The 18,734-nt window shown below is 49.7% G+C and overlaps 1 protein-coding gene across 3 annotated transcripts; it reads right to left on the bottom strand.

Annotated features, from left to right (window-relative positions):
* Positions 1-889: 889 nt before the first annotated feature.
* LOC105466007 (plasminogen activator, urokinase) lies at positions 890-9,139 on the bottom strand. 3 transcript variants are annotated; one of them, XM_011714741.2, is made up of 11 exons: positions 9,121-9,139; positions 6,806-6,893; positions 6,327-6,351; positions 6,074-6,181; positions 5,295-5,469; positions 5,012-5,103; positions 4,635-4,854; positions 4,263-4,411; positions 3,472-3,612; positions 2,989-3,137; positions 890-1,999 (listed from the first exon to the last, which is right to left on the bottom strand). In XM_011714741.2, the coding sequence occupies exons 2-11, from the start codon at positions 6,860-6,862 to the stop codon at positions 1,823-1,825; spliced, it is 1,293 nt and encodes a 430-aa protein (XP_011713043.2). In that variant the 5' UTR covers positions 6,863-6,893; positions 9,121-9,139; the 3' UTR covers positions 890-1,822. The 3 variants fall into 3 exon arrangements, with proteins under 3 accessions (XP_011713043.2, XP_011713042.2, XP_011713044.2); XM_011714740.2 differs by lacking the exon at positions 9,121-9,139 and adding an exon at positions 7,198-7,294; XM_011714742.3 differs by lacking the exon at positions 9,121-9,139 and adding an exon at positions 7,198-7,294 and having other exon boundaries at positions 6,074-6,178.
* Between the last annotated feature and the right edge of the window lie 9,595 nt (positions 9,140-18,734).

The following is an 18,734-nucleotide window of genomic DNA, read 5'->3' as shown; positions in this document are numbered from 1 at the left end:
AGCTGGGATTACAGGCGCCCACCACCACACCCGGCTAATTTTTTTGTATTTTTAGCAGAGATGGGGTTTCACCATATTGGTCAGGCTGGTCTCAAACTCCTGACCTCAGGTGATCCACACACCTCGGCTTCCCAAAGTGCTGGATTACAGGCGTGAGCCACCGAGCCCAGCCAGCAATTTTCACTTACAGGTCATCTTCTTCTTCTTCTTTTTTTTTTTTTTTTGAAACAGGGTCTTGCTCTGTCGCCTAGGCTGGAGTGCAGTGGCACAATCATAGCTGACTGTAAACTTGAACTCCTTGGCTTATGATCCTCCTGCCTCAGCCTCCCAAGTAGCTAGGACTACAGATGTGTGATACCACACCTGGCTAATTTTTTTTATTTTTTGCAGAGACAGGGTCTCACTAAGTTTCCCAGGCTGGTCTCAAACTCCTGGGCTCAAGCAATTCTCCCACCTCAGCCTCTCAAATGTTGGGATTACAGGCATTAGCCACTGCACCTGGCCACAGGTGTTCTCCTTGGCTGAGGTCAGCTCAAGGATTGTTGGGGGCAGAGTGAAGAGAATGTTGTGGAGTTAACCCTAAAGAAGACCACAATGTACAGCTGTACAAGATGTGCACTGCACAAAGGTATCAGGCTAAGGAGGCAATTGGGAGCTGACACTAAGCCTGCACACTACTTACACAGCCATGGGATTGTGGTTTGGGGAAACTTCGTATACCTTAAGTGCTGCGGTGGCCCTGCCCTACAGCTCTCCTAACTTGTACCTCCCAAAGCTCCATTAAGTCCAGAGATGAAGTCCCATAAGAAACTCTGGGGTGCAGTCCACTTTTGTTATTTTCTCCTTTTTATGTACTCCAGCACCTTCCCATGCAAGCACCAGGGAGATTTGTCATCAGAAAAATCACATTTTATTGATCACTTTTATTTAAAATTACAAAAATATAAATAAAAATAGTGAAATATAAATATTCAGTGTACAGGAGTGGTCCTCACCCCACCCAGTGAGGATTGGATGAACGAGGCTAAAAGGAAGGGATAACTGGCCAAGAAAGGGACATCTATGTGAAAGTGAAACTGAGACAGTGCTGGTCACAGGTCATACTGCAGAATAATACATTCCCAGGCACTATCATGTGGGGGACACAAGAGGCCCCAGGAGTGACCTATAACGTCTCCAGACAGACCACTCTATGTGGCATCACAGTCCACACAATTTAAGGAAATATCTAGACTTGCAATCAGATACCAGCTCTTACTCACACTTACACTCACAGCGCACACACAAGTGTGCAAACATACACACACATATATATTTCCTGATACATTCATGGAATGTCAGAGCCCTGCCCTGAAATCATTAGTGTCTCTACTCCCCAAACTGCTGCTCCCATATTGGCTAAGCGCCCTCAAGAGGCCTCAGCTGTTACACTTCCTAATTGGGAAATTATTCATTTCTCAATCATGAATGCCCTTATGAATGCCCACCATCAGGGGAGCTGGCTCTCCCTTCACCCATGCACAGGAGATGCCCTGCCTTTTTTAACTCCTGCAGGCTTCAGTCCAGAAAAAGACAAGTTGCTGGTCAGTAACATCTTGAGTCAGGACCACCCCTCCATCCTGGCCAGAGGGGTCTGGGCGGCCAGCACCCAGGCCTATGCCTGAGGGTAAATCTATTGTTCGCCCTGGTGGGTGGCACAGGAAAATCCATCTGTGCAGAGCCTGTCTTCCCAGTCTCTTCTTACAGCTGATGGAGATGACTCTACTGCAAAAATGACAGCCAGCAAGAAAGCGGGTCGTGCCCGTTTCCTCCCTGGGGACCCTCAGAGGGCTAGGCCATTCTCTTCCCTGGTGTGACTGTGAATCCAGGGCAAGAAGCGTGAGACTCTCGTGTAGACGCCTGGCTTGTCCTTTAGGGCACATCCACGGCCCCAGCTCACAATTCCAGTCAAAGTCATGTGGCCTTGGATGGAACAGACAAGGGGTCCCCCTGAGTCTCCCTGTGAAGCCAAAGACACAAAAGATGAGCCCTAGAGAAGTGAGGAGGGGGTTTCTGATCCCACCACCCAACCATACCTGAGAGAGGGAAGAGTTTCCCAAAGTCCTTAGTGACTTCCCATTTTCTTTCTTTTTTGGGGGGGCAGGGGGAACAATCTCCCTCTGTCGCCCAGGTTGGAGTGCAATGACACGATCTCGGCTCACTGCTAACTTGCCTCCTGTGCTCATGCAATTCCCATGTCTCAGCCTCCTGATTAGCTGGGATTACAGGCATGTACCACCACACCTGGCTAGTTTTTTTTTTGTATTTTTAATAGAGACAGGGTTTCACCATGTTGGCCAGGCTGGTCTCAAACTCCTGGCCTCAAGTGATCCACCCACCTCAGCCTCCCAAAGTGCTGGGATTACATGCATGAGCCACTGTGCCCGGCACAGCCCCATTTTCTACCACATCAAGTTTAAAATCCCCTGCTTGGTTTTAAAACCCCTGTCGTCTGCTGCTATTCCATCCATACTCCCAGACCCTACTTTTCCTCCCCACCCGGAATATGCCAGCCTCCTACTCAGTTTTGTATCTTTCAACTGAAACACCCTCCTTTCTTCCTTCTGCCTCTTCAAATGCCTATCAAGTCACGTTTCCTTTAAAGCCTCCCCTCCCTGACCCTCAAGTTGACACTCACCTCCCTCTCCTGAACACCTGATCATTTATAGTTCACAACGCACCCTGGGCACTGAGTTACATTGTCTTTTACTGTTTCCTCTTTCTAGGATCTCGTGCCCCCAGTCTTAAGCGACTAGCACAGAGCTGGGATTTTTTTGGTAATGTTTGGTAAACACACAAGCATTGCTTTAAACCCTCAAAGACCTGAGCTCCTGATTCTGGCTACTTAGGGCTTTGGCTAGAGAGAGACATCCCAAAGCTGGCTGGGACAAGCCCAGGAGTTCTGGGGAGATATGGAAGAGATGGGAGAGAGATGCTTAGAACTCTCACCTGGCAGGAATCTGTTTCCCACTGTGGGTCAGCAGCACACAGCATTTTGGTGGTGACCTCAGAACCGTAGTAGTGGGGCTGCTGACACTTCTGGTGGGAAACCAGCTTCACAACAGTCATTTTCAGCTGCTCCGGATAGAGATAGTCGGCTAAGCGAAGAAAACAGGGAGGCGTTTGTGTCAAGATTTATCTGTCCACTGGGAGTCTGCCAGGGAGGGGAACCGTAAAGTGTCTCTACCAGGGAAGGCCCTTATTCTTTTCCATGCAAATCTGAGCCTTTACTCCACCTATAGCCCCTACCATCTATTTACCTTTGCAGCCCATCACTCCCTAAACAACAGTCCTCATCCATCCCTGGACCCATCTGCCACCTCCTCAGTGCTCCCATCTCTAACTCTGCAGTCTTCCCTTGATCATGCTGGGCTTGCTTTCAGGTCAAAACACTCCCCAGGACCTCCTAAGTCAGTCCCAGTTTTCACTTACTAGAATTCTCTTTTCCAAAGCCAGTGATCTCACAGCTTGTGCCAAAAGGGGGATCGTTATACGTCGAGGGCAGGCAGATGGTCTGTATAGTCCGGGATGGCTGCGCACACCTGCCCTCCTTAGAACGGATCTTCAGCAAGGCTGGGGGAGGACAGAGGGTGAGAGGAGAAAGATCACTACTGGTTAGGTGGTCCCCATCTGTCCCCTTCAAGTACCAAGGAAGTAGCTATGTCTATCCCTAGGTCAGTCATCCAGGGAGGTCTGCTGGTCGCTTATCACCTGGAAACCTCCCCTGCCCCATGCCCCAAGGGCTTTGTTACAGGTGTTGAAAAAGTCTTGGATGGCCAGAGCCACTGCATACACCTTTATAGGTAGTTTCTGCAAAAAGTCCCAGGTGAGGTAGTTAGGCTGGAATCCAGCCCAAAGCTCCATTCTCCAAGTTCTACATCCCAACACAGACAGAGGCTACATCCCACAAAGGAAGGGGCGTCTTTTTCTAATTCGTATAAACAGGGCATTCCCAGCCCAAGCCATATACCCACAGGGCCATTTCCACTCGAAAGAGGCTACTTGTTGGGGAAATTCAGGGTCTCTCCACAGGAGCACCGGACCCCTCAGACTTTATGGAACTCTTCCCCGCCACCACTCCCTTTGTCATGTATATTGAGGCTTCAAGGTCCCCCACCCCACCCCTGCCCCACCAGCCAGCTTCAACCTCAGCTCCAGTCTCTCCCTGGGTCCCACTCTCCCCAAGCCATCATGGCCACAGCAGTCGCGGGGTTCCCCCTCACCAATGTCGTTGTGGTGAGCAAGCGTGTCAGCGCTGTAGTCCTCATGTAGGATGAGGTTTTCCACCTCAAACTTCATCTCCCCTTGCGTGTTGGAGTTAAGCCTTGAGCGACCCAGGTAGACGATGTAGTCCTCCTTCTTTGGGTAATTACTGTGGGAGAAGAAATCCATCAGACAGCCTAGTCCCATGAAATCCTGCCACTTCTTCCTTCCCTCCCTAGAGGCCTCAAAGCATGACTTGTCCCCAAGGCCATGGGCTGCAAGGAGAGGGGCAGACGAGGGAGAAATGAGGCGGAACCCTTTGCTGGGAAGGAGAAGGGGATGTGTTTGGGGTGGGGCAGAAGAGTCAAAGAGGAGAAACCCCAGGGTCGTACATGAAGCAGTGTGTGGCGCTGACCACCCAGCAAGGGCTGATGAGGCTGCCTCCACACACGTAGGTGACAGAGCCGCCCCGGTGCCTCCTGTAGATGGCTGCAAACCAGGGCTGGTTCTCGATGGTGGTGAATTCTCCCCCAACAATCTTAAAGCGGGGCCTCAGAGTCCTTTGGCCACACTGAAACTGTAATTCTTCTGGAGGAGAGGAGGGCTTTTTTCCTGGAGGACAAACAGAGGCATGTCTTGGGGAGGCGGTTAGGAGAAAGCATCCCTCTCGGGCGCCCCTCACCTCCTCAGCCCTCCTGTGATGGAATAAGGGGACATGCGAGTTTGTCCCCTTCCACCCCACTGTCATCAGCAGGTCAGTGATGCTCACCATCTGCACAGTTTTGCACCATGCACTCTTGGACAAGCTGCTTTAGGCCGACCTGCACATAGCACCAGGGTCGCCTCCGGTTGTCTGGGTTCCTGACAACACAGAAAGATAGGGGATGTCATTCCAACCCAGAGGGCCTTCCCTGCCTCCTCCCCTCAGGGAAGACTCAACCAGAGACTGCGCTTCTCTCATGCTATGGCCGGCCCTCCGGGAGAAGGGGATGGTAACAAGGTTTCTGGGAAGCTGTGGGGAGGACTCTTGGTCCTTGTTGTCCCCACCTCACCTGCAGTAATTGTGCTTCCCCAGGCCCAGCTGAAGAGCATCAGATCTGTGGGCATGGTATGTTTGCTGAAGGACGGTGGCAGAGTTCCAGGCCAGGCAGGACCGGCCCATGGTGTCAGTGCTGGCCTTTCCTCGGTAAAAGTGACCATTCCCCTCATAGCAGGTTTTTGACTTATCTACGAGGGGACAGGAGGATGAGAGAATGTGAGAAAGAGAAGGACATTCCAACGAGCTTTTTTTTTTTGAGACGAAGTCTTGCTCTGTCACCCAGCTGGAGTGCAGTGGTGTGATCTCAGCTCACTGAAACCTCTGCCTCCCAGGTTCAAGCGATTCTCCTGCCTCAGCCTCCCAAGCAGCTGGGACTACAGACATCCACCACCATGCCGGGCTGATTTTTGTATTTTTAGTAGAGGCAGGGTTACACCATGTTGGCCAGGCTGGTCTTGAACTCGTGACCTCAAATGATCCACTCACCTTGGCCTCCCAAAATGCTGGGATTACAAGCGTGAGCCACCACGCCCAGCTGCCAACGGATATTTTAAAGATGATGTGGTTTCAGACCTGCCAGAAGACTGGACAGGGTCTCCTTCCAACCGCACCTCACATTTGTGTGGCCATTGCTTCACAGGAGTGTGTTTATGCTTGTCACATAGGGATGAAGATGTCACCCACCCCACCTCCAGCTCCTAACTCCTGCCTGCTCTTGCCTCCCACCCATCCCTCCCTGTCCCCAAATTTTTGGTGCCCCCTAACTCCCAGTTGCAGTTGAGATCCCCATACCTATCTCACAGTGCTGCCCTCCGAACTTCTTTGGGCAGTTGCACCAGTGAATGCTGGAGAAGTACTTGTTGGACATACATGTTCCTCCATTTAGACAGCCACAGTCTGCTGGAGAGAACAAAGGTGGGGTAAGCGAGGGGGAGTGGAAGCCGTAAGGGCTGGGGCAGCCCTGCAGCAGGGGTAGGGAGGGGATGTCCCCAGAAGCTTTCCCAAGATGTCTGTACAGCCAATTGTTGTAGGGGTGGATACTCACATGGAACTTGAAGTTCACGGCTGCCCTGGAAGAGATTCGGGAGGAGGCTTCATCAAAGGTCCCATGCTCCAGGGACTCCAGGGTGAGGGTAAACTGGACCCAGTCCCAAAACCCACTCTTCCTTCCCTCTCGCCTCACCCTGTTCGTATCTAGTTCTCACATGGAAGACCATGGGTTTCCAGCAAGGAGAAATGGATTGACCCAAGCAAGCTTCATCTACCAGATGCCCGCAGGCTGGGGCAGTCCCGGCGGCTTCTTCCTCCCTTGCCGGTCAGTGCCAACCCCCGTGGTTCTCAAGCCTCCGCTGCCACCCTGTCCCATTTCCTGGGGAGAGCCTGGCCCTGCTATGGATGGAAGCCGGAGGGGCCCTGCTATGGATGGAAGCCGGAGGACCCCCGCTCCCTGAGCAGCCCCCTCCTCTCCCCTGGTGCTGATCAGAGGTCCTCGGGCGGCATCGGTCAAAGCAAGGGAGCACTCACTTTGGAGTCGCTCACGACCAGGACGCAGAGAAGCAGGTGTGCCAGCAGGGCTCTCATGGTGGTGAGGTCGGGGCGCTAGACGGCGGTTCTGCAAAGGAAAGAGAAGTCAGGGCAAGAGGCGGAGGAGCGGGAAGGCGGGCCAGGCTGGCTACTGCAGCGCAAGGGAGGTGCCCGCGGTGACCAGGCTCCCCAGCCCCGGCTGTCTCTCTCCTCTCTGGGCTCCGGACTCCCGGGCAGCCTGGACCGGCACCCGCGGGGGACGCCCGGGAGCGGCCGCGGTGACTCCGTGTAGCCGCCAGGGAGCCGGGGCAGCCCGGAGCTGGGGAGGCAGATGCTCGGGAACTGGGGCCGCCACGCATCCGGCCCGGGGATCTCGATACCGCGACACTCACCGCTGGCTGCGGCAGGAAGGCGCGAGCCGGCGCTGCGGGGACAGGTGGACCCTGAGCTGGGGTCCGGGGCTGCAGTCTCCGCGGTGTCCTGCGACCCGCGGCGCCTGCTCTATATCAGGGCCCGCCCCGGCGCCGCCCCGCCCTCTCCCGCCCAGCTCCCTCCCCTGCCCTGCAGCGCTCAGCGACCCGGACCCCGCGTGCTTCCGCAACGCTCACAAAGATTTGGGGGCAGCGCGATCTCCAGCGGAGGGGACCCAACAGCGTCTGTACTGAGGCATTGAGAGGCTTGTAAATTCTCCGTGCTTCCTCCCATGAACCTGGCCCGGGGCCCGCCCCAGTGCACGGAGTCCCCGAATTGCAGAGAGGAGAGAAGGCGCACGGGAGACTCTCTACCTCGCCCAGCTCTGAAGCCTCCTGGGGTCCCCTAATCAGTTCTTCTCCAGCCTCTCCCTGCTGGGCCCCAACTTGCCTAAGAGGGCCTCAGACCCCCTTGCCCGCAGCTGATGGAGCTGTGAAGTCTTCATCAACGCGACAAATGTAGGAGGCACACTCTCCCAGAAACACAGACACAAAAACCCCTGCCTGCCGGGGCTCCCTCTGTGCCTCTCTGTTGAGTGTCAGTCCCTAGATTAGATATCACCAACACAACCAGTGGATGGAACAAAGCCGGACTTACTGCTTTCGGCAGTAAGGGAGTTTGATGGTGCTATCAGAGAGGAGGAAAGGCAAGACCAGATTACTGAAAATTTGCAGTTTGATTTAAAGTCCGTTTTTGACAGGGCTTGATAAGGATTGGATTAGGTGTCCTGATATGATGTTACAGGATTGTGGGAACAAAGTCCTACGGCATAAACTGTTGGTGCTTCCTATTGAAGTGTTAATGGGTCTTTTGGGAAGTTTTCATAATGAACAGTTCATTTATTTGTGCGGGCAAGAATAAAAGTAAAGACAATGGAAACATGTTGACAGTTAACTGTGGAGGTTCTGGAGGGTGTGGAAGTTCTGTTCTCACCTCTGAGTAGAGGAATTGGAAGACTGGAGGACAAAATAAGAGGAAGATTTATTTTTCACTGTATGTCCTTTTACACTCTTTACATTTTAAAAAACACATCCCTGTATAGCCCATTCCAAAGATAATTACACATTTTTAAATGCATGTGTATTTAGTGTTTTACTTCATCATAGAGCCTTGTTTATTCTATTTGGATAGAAACAATTGTTTATCAAATAAAATTGTCCTCCAGAAAAACAGACCATGTGTAAACGACTGCATACACCCCTCCTGCCTAAGGATAAGCAGACATTTGTGTATACACACACACGCATCTTTGGGCACACTTGGAGGAGTATAGTAGGGATTCTGTGATTCTGTCACCCCCATCTCTTTCCCCTAGTGTCAGGAACCAGGGCTTGGGGTCATTTTGAACCCAGTAGGACTTGCTCTCTTAGTGGGAGGGAGGAGGCTGAGTCCCAGCAATCCACTAGGGGCTCAAGCTTTGGTCCCTTTCCCAGCCTAGGCCTGCAGCATTTTCCTGCCTTGCAAATCTGGACCTTGGGTCTGGGTCCACTTGAGAATGACAGAAGGCAGGCAGGGAGAGTGCCAGGAGGGTAGGAAGGAGGAAGGCTCCTTTGCTCCGCTGCAGCAGAGGGCTCAGGATGCCAGGTGGTAGCTGGGGAAAGTACAAGTTAGCCTTTCAGCTTTTGGGAGGCAGGTGACCCACTGTCTTCTGGAGAGACTTCTGTGCTTGCTAAACTGCCAGCCTTCCAGGGGACACATTGAGTCAGAGATGCTATAGGTCTCAGAGCCAACCTTGCTACTTCCTCTAGAAGACTGTGGTCAGTTTTGTTTGGATTTGAGAACCCATTAATTGTAAATAAACGTGACCAGAATGTAAACAGAGATGTTGCAGCCTGAGGACTTACCCCGAAACTCCTAGGTTAGTTATCAGGAAATTCCCAGAGGCCGTCATGATTCATGCTGCTCCCCTAGCAGCTCTCATGACTCCGGATTACTTGGCTGGAGGCTGTCATGCTGATTGTTGAGAGCGGATGACTTCATTTCCTCCTGCACAAAGAGGTTTGGAGACCGTTATGAAGCCTGACACCCTTCCCCCTCACCACCCGCCCCCTCCTCCCCCCTACGCCTCCAACTCTTTATCCATGTGCTCTTCTTTTTTTTTTTTTTTTTTTTTTTTTTTTTGAGACGGAGTCTCGCCAGGCTGGAGTGCAGGGGTGCGATCTGGGCTCTCTGCAAGCTCCGCCTCCCGGGTTCACGCCATTCTCCTGCCTCAGCCTCCCGAGTAGCTGGGCCTACAGGCGCCCGCCACCACGCCCAGCTAATTTTTTTGTATTTTTAGTAGAGACGGGGTTTCACCGTGTTAGCCAGGATGTTCTCCATCTTCTGACATTGTGATCCGCCCGCCTCGGCCTCCCAAAGTGCTGGGATTACCGGCGTGAGCCACCGCGCCCGGCCAATGCGCTAATCTTTAGCACTCTCTGAAATATTTGTGCATAGCATGTGCTAGACTTTCAGTTCTTTTTTTTTTTTCTTTAAAGACAAGGTTTTGCTGGGCTTCTGGGTTCAAGGGGTCCTCCTACCTCATCCTTCCAAAGCGCTGAGATTACAGGCATGAGCCACCACACCCAGCCATATATTTTATATTGTATTTCTGTCTTGTGCTTAAAGGCACATTAATGTAAACCATTTCTCTTTAAACGCATAACTGCTTGTGATATAGACTGGTACTGTTGTTCCCATTTTGCAGATATGGAAAATGAAATGGAGAGAAGATACACAGTTGATGAGCAGCAAAGCCAGCACTAAAACCCAGCATCTTCTGATCCTTGTTCCTATGTGCTATACCTCACTGTCTTCATGAAAGACAGAACGCTGTGAAGGGAGGGGCCAGTGAGCTAAGATGATCCAGCTCGGGGGAGCCCTCCTCCTGACTTTGGAGACCTCCTTCCAGAAAGACTGCTCAGACTATGGACTCTGAGCTCTTAAGTTGCACCCGCTGTAATACAAGTTAGTTGCTTGCCTGAATTCCAAGAACTGCCTCTGTGGTCTAGGCTGTCTGAAATTTCTACTGAGGGCAAGAGAATAAGGAACTGAATGTGTATGAGTTCATTCTTTTCCTGACTCCTAGAGTGAAGCCACCAACCCCTGCTTCTGTGTCTCAAGGGTACCGAGCTCCTGAGTCAGATGTGGCAACAGAGACTGATGGAGAAGCCCTTTCCAGGAGATTCTCATAAAAGGGAAGGCAGATGCCAGATGCGCAGGGAGGGGCAGGGTATCCAAACCTGGCCCTGAGACTAAGTCCAGGAAACTCAGCCCCTAAGGACTTTCTGACCCAAAAGGAAGTTCCCATGGAGTCATAGGATGCAGTTCTGTGTTGTATAGAAAGAATGCTCAGCATGGCACTATAGAAAGACCACAGTGTCTAGCCTTGAGTCTGCTACGTCAGAGTTGAATGATCTTAGGCAAGTTGCTTAACTTTTTTTTTTTTGACAAGGAGTCTAGCTCTTGTCACCCAGGCTGGAGTGCAATGGTACCATCTCAGCTCACTGCACCCTCCGCCTTCTGGGTTCAAGCAATTCTCCTGCCTTAGTCTCCCAAGTAGCTGGGATTACAGGTGTCTGCCACTATGCTTGGCTAATTTTGTATTTTTAGTAGAGATGGTGTTTCACCATGTTGGCCAGGCTGGTCTCGAACTCCTGACCTCAAGTGATCTGCCCACCTCAGCCTCCCAAAGTGCTGGGATTATGCTTAACTCTTTTATCTAGTTCTCCCATCTGCAAAATGAAGCAACACCTGTCCAGCCTGTGCCTCGCTCTGCAGATTGGCTGAGATCATGCTTGCATGTGAAAGTATTCATTCATTCCATATTCATCATGGACCTACTATGTGCTGGGCACAGTTCTGGATGCTAGAGATAGGAAGAAGAACTGTGTAAACTATAATTCCTACACCGAGTGCCTGCCTCCCCTTTTTGACTGCAGTTGGATTGACTCAGAAGACCAAGTCAGGCTGGAGTCCATTCCAGGATTCCAGGCCAATGGGGATGCTGTATCCTTGGCCAGCAGTTCCCAGCAACCAGGCAGCTGGGCCCACAGCTGCATGTGCTGTTCACTCCCACATTCCCTATGCTCACTCCCTCTCCCTCTTGTCTGTGTTCCTGTGTGGCTCAAAGCGCCTCTTTCCCTCCTACACATGGGGCAGACGGACTCTTCAACAGTTCTGGGAAGGAGACATGGAATGCTGGTCACATAGCTTCCTTGGGTCTAAGGACCCCTTCTTCCTGAGTGTCTAGTGTGAGGGGTGAAGCCGGCCGGCAACCTCAGGCACTGAAAGCCGCTTCTGGGCCTGTAACATGATAGGGGGATTGCTGGAGCTGCAGGCCCCCAGCAGGCTGTGGAAGGGGTGGAGGGAGGCAGCATTCTTGCTTCCTTACTCATGGAAAGCAAAGATCCCAGGGGTTGAACACTGAGGTTACACTGTCCTCAGTAGCACCATGAAAGGGGAACTAAAGCTGGTCCCTCCAGCATCAGGCTATGACCCCCCTAACCTTCCTCACTCTTTTTCTGCCTTACCAGCTCTGGCCTGCTTCCTAGGCCTACTTAGGCCAGTCAGCTCAGACTTCTGCATGTATGTCATGAGTCTTGGCCAAATTTTTCTTTGTCCTCCCTGACCCAAACCCAATTATTACCTAAGTCAGGAACTTAACTGCTCTAAAGGAGTTTGCCGGGCGCGGTGGCTCACGCCTGTAATCCCAGCACTTTGGGAGGCTGAGGCGGGTGGATCACTTGAGGTCAGGAGTTCAAGACTGGCCTGGCTAACGTGGTGAAACCCCATCTCTACTAAAAATACAAAACTTAGCCAGCGTGGTGTTGCGCGCCTGTAATCCCAGCTCCTCAGGAGACTGAGGTGGAAGAATCGCTTGAACCCGGGAGGCAGAGGGTGCAGTGAGCCGAGATCAGGCCACTGCTCTCCAGCCTGGGTGACTAAGCGAGACTCCATTAAAAAAAAAAAAAAAGGAGTGTTGGTCATGGCTTACCAGACCTTCTGGATTCTGAGCCCCTCACCAGGAACCAAAGTTAGGCCCTGGTCCTAAAACTTCTGCTCAGAGTTCCGGTTACCATGTTGGGTGGCAACAGATGCTTCGCTAGAAGCAAAGGGGCATGCCCAGGAACAAAGGACTGGGATGACTAACCAGCAATTGGTGGGCTTGCTGAAGACTGCCAAAACATCAATCATGTTTAGGGATATATGTTCAGCCAGAAGCTGAAATACTGAAAAAATCCTATTCAGAAGAAAACTAACATAATATTCATAACCCATATGATGTCTAATTCCACATGCTCATAGCTCTCCCAAGCTGGATTCTATATGCCGGATTCTATATGCATCTTTGTCTTCAAAGCAAGCACTTCCCCTTCCATTACACAGAGAGGAAAATAGAGGCTAATGAAGGGAAGTGAATCATCTGAGTTCATTCACTAAAAATGATGAGATTCAGGATTCACAGATTTTGAGGAACTTCATGACACATTTCCACCCTCTCCTTTCTTATTCCGAATCCTCAGCTCCTCCCTTTCCCCGATCACCATCCATCCCCATACTCAAATCTGTCTTGCCTACCCTTCTGCAGAGGTGCCTCTTTTCTCTGGTTTGCTGAGCCTCTGAGGAGGGTTTGGAGGCAACCAAGTCCTGCAGAGGGGACAGTCTCCTTTGAGAAGGCTGCTAGAGGACTAAATGTGTGAATATCTATGGGAAGAGGGAGCAGGGATCCCGGGAGGCAGGTATGTGTGCAGAGTGAGTGGGAGGAACAGTATGTGGATAATCTCCTGCATGGGCGTTCCTTGTTTACTCTGGAGACAGTGATGGTGGGGAATGTGGTAGGGACTAAAGGAAAGGAAGAGTACCAGATGCAGCGGCTCGCACCTGTAATCCCAACATTTTGGGAGGCCAAGGCGGGAGAATGGCTTGAGCCCAGGAGTATCAGACCACTTTGGACAACATAGTGAGACCTTATCTCTATAAAATATTTTTTAAAAATTAGCCAGACATGGTGGCACACACCTGTGGTCCCAGCTACTCAGGAGGCTGAGGTGGGAGGACTGCTTGAGCTTGGGAGATTGAGGTGGCGATGAACCTTGATCACACCACTGCACTCCAGCCTGGGCAATGAGACCCTGTCTCAAAAAATAAAAATAAAAAAGACATCTGTTGTCTCCAAGGGAACAATACAATCTTACAATCTATCCCTTGTTAAAGATAGATAATAATAATAATAATAACCAACTTTTATTTGCATTACATTCATTTTCTTTTTACATCTTAACACTTTAAGGAAGGTACTATTAATGTCACCATTTTATGGATGAGAAAATGAAGGCTCACTGGGCTTAAGCAATTTCCACAAGGTTAAACTCCAGGGAAATGGAAGCACTGAGACTCACATGCAGACCTGGTTAACTCCAGAGATAGTTGGAGAACTATCTCTGAGGCAGTATCAAACTCAATCAGGCAAGTGGAGGTGCTTATCCCTATAACTGGGAATCTTCCTACATCTAACCCATGGTGACATCCCAGGATAGCTCTAGCTGTCCGTCCAAGTCATGTCTGCCTTGGTTCCTGCCTGCCCACCTTGAACCAGACTTTGATTAAAGTGTTCTTCCTTTTGTCTAATGTAGCCAGCCACAGTTGTGTCTGCTGGGTCTAGTCAGAGAAGTGATCACTGGGCCTTCTGGCTGTGCTTATATATCTGTGTGGACCCCTGGAACCACCCATAGCCAGTCTTTCTTTTCCACAATTATTCACCCATATTTATATGATGGAGATACTCTAGGGTTCTTCTATGGGGAAATAACAATAGCATCTATTTATTGGCCATGCCTTTTATTTAGCAGGCACTGGGCTAACAGTTCTGCATGCATTATCTCATTTGATCCTCACTGAAGGAGATGCAATATCATCCCCACTTTATGGATAAAGAAACTGAAGTACTGAGAGGTTAAATAACTTGTCCAAGATCACACAGCCTGGCAGGTCAAACCCAGGTTTCCTGCTCCAAAGCCTGTGTTGATAATCATCACTAAGATGGCATTGTCTCTTTACCCTTCCCTAAAGGGGAGGGGGGGAAGGCCCTGTTGGGTAGATGCCCAGGTATCTGAAATAATAAATATTCACTAATGTTATCTTTGCCAAACTTGTCTGATGATAAGAGTCACCTAGCTTGAAGGTTGAAGAAGTACAGATTTTCAGGTTACCCCTTTGTAAATTCTGATTCTTTAGATGGGGCCTAGAAATCTGATTTTTTTTTTTTTTTTTTTTTGAGATGGAGTCTCGCTGTGTCGCCCAGGCTGGAGTGCAGTGGCCGGATCTCAGCTCACTGCAAGCTCTGCCTCCCGGGTTTTTACGCCATTCTCCTGCCTCAGCCTCCCGAGTAGCCGGGACTACAGGCGCCCGCCACCTCGCCCGGCTAGTTTTTTGTATTTTTTAGTAGAGACGGGGTTTCACCGTGTTAGACAGGATGGTCTCGAACTCCTGACCTCGTGATCCGCCCGTCTCGGCCTCCCAAAGTGCTGGGATTACAGGCTTGAGCCACCGCGCCCGGCCAGAAATCTGATTTTTTTTAAAGAGAGACAGGGTGTCAGTCTGTTACCCAGACTAGAGCACAGTGATGCAATCATGCCTTACTGTAGCCTTAAACCCCTAGGCTCAAGCAGTCCTCCTACCTCAGCCTCCCTAGTAGCTGGGACCACAGGTATGCACCATTATGCCCTGTTAATTTAATTTTTGTAGAGATGGGGGTTTCTCTATGTTGTCCAGGCTAGTCTTGAACTCCTGGCCTCAAGTGAAGGAATCTGATAGGAGGGAATCTGAAGGAATCTTAATAGGGACCCAGAGGATTCTCATCACCAAACAAGTTTGGGGAAAATGTCAGCCAATGCATCATACATCTAGAGAGTGTTGTTTTATTTTTTTCACCCAACTAAACTACAAACTTTCTATCTACTGGGGCTTCTACTTCAACCCATCCTTTGAGATGGGGGCTGGAGGAGAACACAGGTGGGGAAGGCCTGGGACTACAAGGCAGGTCTTTGGGCAGCATTTCCCAGGCAGGGATGAATCAAGGAAAGGGATGTACACCTGAGAGCCTTGTGCCAACCAAGCCACCCTGAGGCGACTTTTCTAGAGAATCTGTTCTCAGAAAGTGAATTGCTTCAGCACTTTTGTACTTGTTCTTTTTTTAGGTTCCTAGTGATAGTTTTATTTTTTAAATGCCAAACAAATGGTTAAATGGAGGGACTTTTCCATATAGACTAAAAGAGCTTGGAGGCCAGGTGCAGTGGCTCAACTGTAATCCTAGCACTTTGGGAGGCCAAGGCAGAGGGATCGCCTGAGCTCAGGAGTTCAAGACTGCCTGGGCAACATGGTGAAACCCTGTCTCCACTAACTTAAAAAAAAAAAAAATCAGCTGGGCATGGTGGTATGTGTCTGTGGTCCTAGCTACTCAGGAGGCTGAGGCACAAGAATTGCTTGAACCCGGGAGGCAGAGGTTGCAGTGAGCCAAGAGCACGCCACTGCACTCTAGCCTGGGTGACACAGACTGTGTCTCCAAAAAAAAAAAAAAAAAAGAGGAATTGGAAACTCAGAGGAGCCCTCAAAGTCATGTCAGTGAATAAAAAATTGGCTCCCCAAGACCATGGGAAAATGAAGGGAAATTAAGTAGCGGTTAGAACAAAGCAGAGTTGAGAATAGCTGTACCTACTAGTACCTGTCTCTCTGTGATGCTTCCTCTCAGTTCCTGTACTGGCCCTCTTCTCAGCTTCTCAAGGTCAGTTTTTGGTTTTGTTTTTATTTCTAAGGTCTTCGGTTCTACCTGCATAGAATTGGGTTTCCAGAGCATTATGCTTTGCAGGGAGAGTAGACCCAGTAGCTTGTGTGATGACCACGATATTGCATCTTCAGTCAAAGAGGAAGTGACAGTGACACTGTCCCCAAGCAGACTTCGCTCCACAGTGCAGCAGTGTCCTGAAGACTCGTTCAGTCTGTATCATAGCAGTCAGCTTGTTCTGTTTGTAAAGGGAATTCTACCCTAAGTTCTCAAAAGGATTAAGCTCAACTCAAACTGTTCATTTCATCCAATCAACCAGAAAGGACTTTCAGACACCTAAGGACATGCCTCACACTGTGCTAGGCACTGAGTGTACACAGGAGAACAGGGCGAGATTCCTGCCCTGAAGACACCTGAAATCTGATAGGAAGACAAAATGAATTTACATGAAACAATGAAAAAGCCTTTAAATAGGATGGTAACTCTAAAGAAAAAAAATAATAGAAAATAACAAGTGTTGGTGATGATGTGGAGAGAGTGGAATCCTTGTGTACTGTTGGTGGGATTGTAAAATTGTGCAGCTGCTATATGGCAGTTCCTCAAAAAATCAGAACTACCAAATGATCCAGCAACTCCACTTCTCGATATAGAAGTAAAAGCAGGGTCTTGATGAAATATTTGCATACCCTTGTTCGTAGCAGCACTGTTCACAATAGCCAAGAGGGGGAAGCAACCCAAATGTCCATGCAGATAAATGGATAAACAAAATGCAGCATATATACACAATGGAATATTAGTCAGCCTTCAAAAGGAAGGAAATCCTATCACATGCTAAAACTTCAGTAAACCCTGAAGACAGCAGAGTAAGTGAAATAAGCCGGTCACGAAAAGGCAAATAATGTATGATTCCACTTAAATCTACTTATATTTTATATAATAGTCAAATTCATAGAAACAGAAAGTAGAATGGTGGTTGCCAGAGGCTGAGGAAGGGGGAAATGATGAGTTGTTGTTCAGTTTTGCAAAACGTAAAAGTTCTGGACCAGACGCGGTGGCTCACGCCTGTAATCCTAGCACTTTGGGAGGCCGAGTGAGACCCCGTCTTAAAAAAAAGTTCTGGAGATTGGTTGCACAACAAGCGAAATGTACTAAACACTACTGAACTGCACACATAAAAAATTATAATAAAAAATTGTAAAGATGGTAAATATTATGTTATGTAATTTTTACCAAGATTTTTGTAAAAGTTGTTAATCATTAAGCAGCCTGACTATCAGTCATAAACACAGCAGAAGATTAGAGACTGGAGACACTAAAGTTAGAAATTTCCTGGACTAATCTTTTTTGTTGGGGAGGAGGACAGGGTCTCACACTGTCACCCAGGTTGGTGTGCAATGGCGCGATCTTGGCTCACTGCAACCTCTGCCTCCCAGGATCAAGCAATTCTCCTGCTCAGCCTCTTGAGTAGCTGGGACTACAGGCACCCACCACCACACCTGGCTAGTTTTTGTATTTTTGGTAGAGACCAAGGGGTTTCACCATGTTGCCCAGGCTGGGCTTGAACTCCTGAGCTCAAGCAATCTGCCCACCTTGGCCTCTCAAAGTGCTGGGATTACAGGCATGAGCCACCGTGCCTGGCCTCCTGAACAAATCTTTTTTTTTTTTTTTTGAGACAGAGTCTTGCTCTGTCACCCAGGCTGCAGTGCTTGATCTCAGCTCACTGCAACCTCTGCCTCCCAGGTTCAAGCATTTATCCTGCCTCAGCCTCCCAACTAGCTGGAATTACAGACTCATATCACCACATCCAGCCAATTTTTGTATTTTTAGTAGAGACAGGGGTTTCACCATGTTGGCCAGGCTGGTCTCAAACTCCTGACCTCAAGTAATCCACCCACTTCAGCCTCCCAAAGTGCTGGGATTACAGGCGTGAGCTATCGCACTCACCCATGAACAAATCTTAAAAGATGGGTGAGGTTGGGATTGGCAGAGGGCAGGAAACAAGAATTGCAGGTAAGACTCCTGGAAAGAGACAGGAGCCAGGAATAAATATTTTTACATGTTGTGGAGAATAAACCTGAATGTATTTAAGTGCGTGCGTGCGTGCGTGTGTGTGTGTGCGTAGATGTATGCACAAGCAGTGAGAAGTCTGGGTTGATTAGGGAAGGTTTACATTGCATGAGAGCTAAGTACAAATAGTTAGAGCGAGGTCAGATTATAAAAGGTCTTATTGCAGCTAGAAGTGTGCACTTGATTCCATAGACTCCAGAAAGGTACTGCAGGTTCTTGAGCAAGGGTATGCATAAGTTTAGTAAAGCTGAAAATCCCCATCAATCTCAGTTGAAATATAGGAAGCGAAAAACAGTGATTTGAAATTTGTCTGTGCTTGGGCTGTCAGGGGAATAAACTCCAGAAGCTTGGTGCAGTAGGCTGGGCGCAGTGGCTCAAGCCTGTAATCCCAGCACTTTGGGAGGCTGAGACAGGCAGATCACGAGGTCAGGAGATCGAGACCATCCTGGCTAACACGGTGAAACCCCGTCTCTACTAAAAAATATAAAAAACTAGCCGGGTGAGGTGGCGGGCGCCTGTAGTCCCAGCTACTTGGGAGGCTGAGGCAGGAGAATGGCGTGAACCCGGGAGGCGGAGCTTGCAGTGAGGTGAGATCTGGCCACTGCACTCCAGCCTGGGCGACAGAGCAAG

This window comes from Macaca nemestrina, chromosome 9, assembly GCF_043159975.1.
Source record: "Macaca nemestrina isolate mMacNem1 chromosome 9, mMacNem.hap1, whole genome shotgun sequence".
Lineage (NCBI taxonomy): Eukaryota > Metazoa > Chordata > Mammalia > Primates > Cercopithecidae > Macaca > Macaca nemestrina.
This window is presented reverse-complemented; position numbering and strand designations above follow the sequence as displayed.